This window comes from Chiloscyllium plagiosum, chromosome 33 (assembly GCF_004010195.1).
Source record: "Chiloscyllium plagiosum isolate BGI_BamShark_2017 chromosome 33, ASM401019v2, whole genome shotgun sequence".
NCBI classification, from domain to species: domain Eukaryota; kingdom Metazoa; phylum Chordata; class Chondrichthyes; order Orectolobiformes; family Hemiscylliidae; genus Chiloscyllium; species Chiloscyllium plagiosum.
This window is the reverse complement of record NC_057742.1, coordinates 42,814,754-42,816,506: the sequence shown is the minus strand read 5'-3', so window position 1 is coordinate 42,816,506 and position 1,753 is coordinate 42,814,754. Positions and strand designations below refer to the sequence as shown.

Below are 1,753 nucleotides of genomic sequence, written 5' to 3'. Positions count from 1 at the left end.
AACCTATCTGAGTACCAATAGTGACTGCCAGTGGAACAGCTGGTCAGGCCGGACTATTGATGGTCATTTAAACATGAGTACACCCAAAGGGCCTGGCATTAGATTAGATTACAGTGTGGAAACAGGCCCTTCGGCCCAACAAGTCCACACCGACCCGCTGAAGCGCAACCCACCCATACCACTAACCTAACACTATGGGCAATTTAGCGTGGCCAATTCACCTGACCTGCACATCTTTGGACTGTGGGAGGAAACCGGAGCACCCGGAGGAAACCCACACATGGCATTCTGACATGTATCACTGCAAAGACACTCACTTGGTCATCATCACTGGATGGAATGGAGCAGATGATGTCAGAGCACACAGAAATCAATACAGATGAAATAGCAAACTTGATTGATTTAACCTACCGTCATCTCAGTACTCGCATCTTACAATCACACTAGAGTTACTGACTAACCTTGATAATAACAGTATAAAAATCTTGGACAGAATGCAAGGAAAAATCCTTTTGTGGAGAGTTTTGGAAGCCATATTTATAGAAACGTGTAGGTGGACAAACTTGAATAACAATGTGGAAGCTTGCAGAGGTCTGCGGTTATTACAATGGGAATTGAGTGGGGATGCTCCTTGCCTCCAGTAGTAACTAGCTCTGAGACGGTGACCCCCATCCCCCGATCAAAATGTTTCAGGTGGCTTTGTTACAGCAACTTCAACCTTATTGCACACATTTACTTTATTCCAATGCAGGCAAATTGCAGAGGTATATAGGGATGCCAATCTCCACAATAGCTCACACATTTGTTTGGAGTCTTGTTAAGGTCTGCTGAAGGTGTGTTGAGATAGAATTAGCTCCTACTTTCCACATCATTACAACTTAACCTCCACGTTAATATTAAACGTGTGCTGGCTGAGGCCAAGCATTTCTTTACAATAAATGCTTGAAATTAATTAAATGAATGGTAATGGAAATGAGAAATAAGTACTGTACAAGCAGGCACACACGCAATGCAGCTACCTTTCAAACACAGACACACACACAGTCCCTCTCTCACACACACAATCCCTCTCTCTCTCACACACACACACAGTCCCTCTCTCTTACACACGCAGTCACTCTCTCACACACTCACATATGTGTACGCACACACACACAATTGCTGGTTCTACATAGTGGCCTTTTGTTTTGGCAGGTCTCTGGAAGACGGTCCACTTGTCTCCTGAACAGCTACCTGTTGGCTTGGGGTTTGTTCTCTTCACCTGTATATGATGGAGGTGCCTTTACCTCTGAGCTGAGGCTGTCAGATTCAGTTTCTTTGTCAGCCTCATGATGGTAATCACCTTTGGTATCGATAGGGTGGTATTTATAAAACCTTGCTGTGATGATGAAGATCAATGAGATCAGTGCCATGAGTAAAGCGAACACAAAAAATTCCACTGCCTGTTACCAGAAGAGAAATAAAATGACATGCATTAGTGAATCTTAACAACAGGGGTTACATGCAGCACAAAATAAATATACTCCTTCTGAACCACTCTCACTCATTCTATGACTGGACCATAAAAATATCGCCTGGTGAGCAGGACAGCAAACTAAGGCAAAAGTGAGGACTGCAGATGCTGGAGATCAGAGTCTAGATCAGAGTGGTGCTGGAAAAGCACAGCAGGTCAGGCAGCATCCGAGGAGCAGGAGAATCGACATTTCGGGCAAAAACCCTTCATCAGGAATGGAGGCAGGGAGCCTCCAGGGTG

General features: G+C 44.7%; 1 protein-coding gene across 1 annotated transcript in view; it reads right to left on the bottom strand.

Annotated features, from left to right (window-relative positions):
* Nucleotides 1-208: 208 nt before the first annotated feature.
* The window catches only part of LOC122539648 (peptide transporter family 1-like), a 55,810-nt gene continuing 54,265 nt past the window's right edge, over nucleotides 209-1,753 (bottom strand). The window contains exon 12 of the mRNA XM_043674646.1: nucleotides 209-1,442. Within this exon, the coding sequence (XP_043530581.1) occupies nucleotides 1,230-1,442 (213 nt within the window). The 3' untranslated portion in view covers nucleotides 209-1,229. The remainder of the gene's footprint in view (nucleotides 1,443-1,753) is intronic.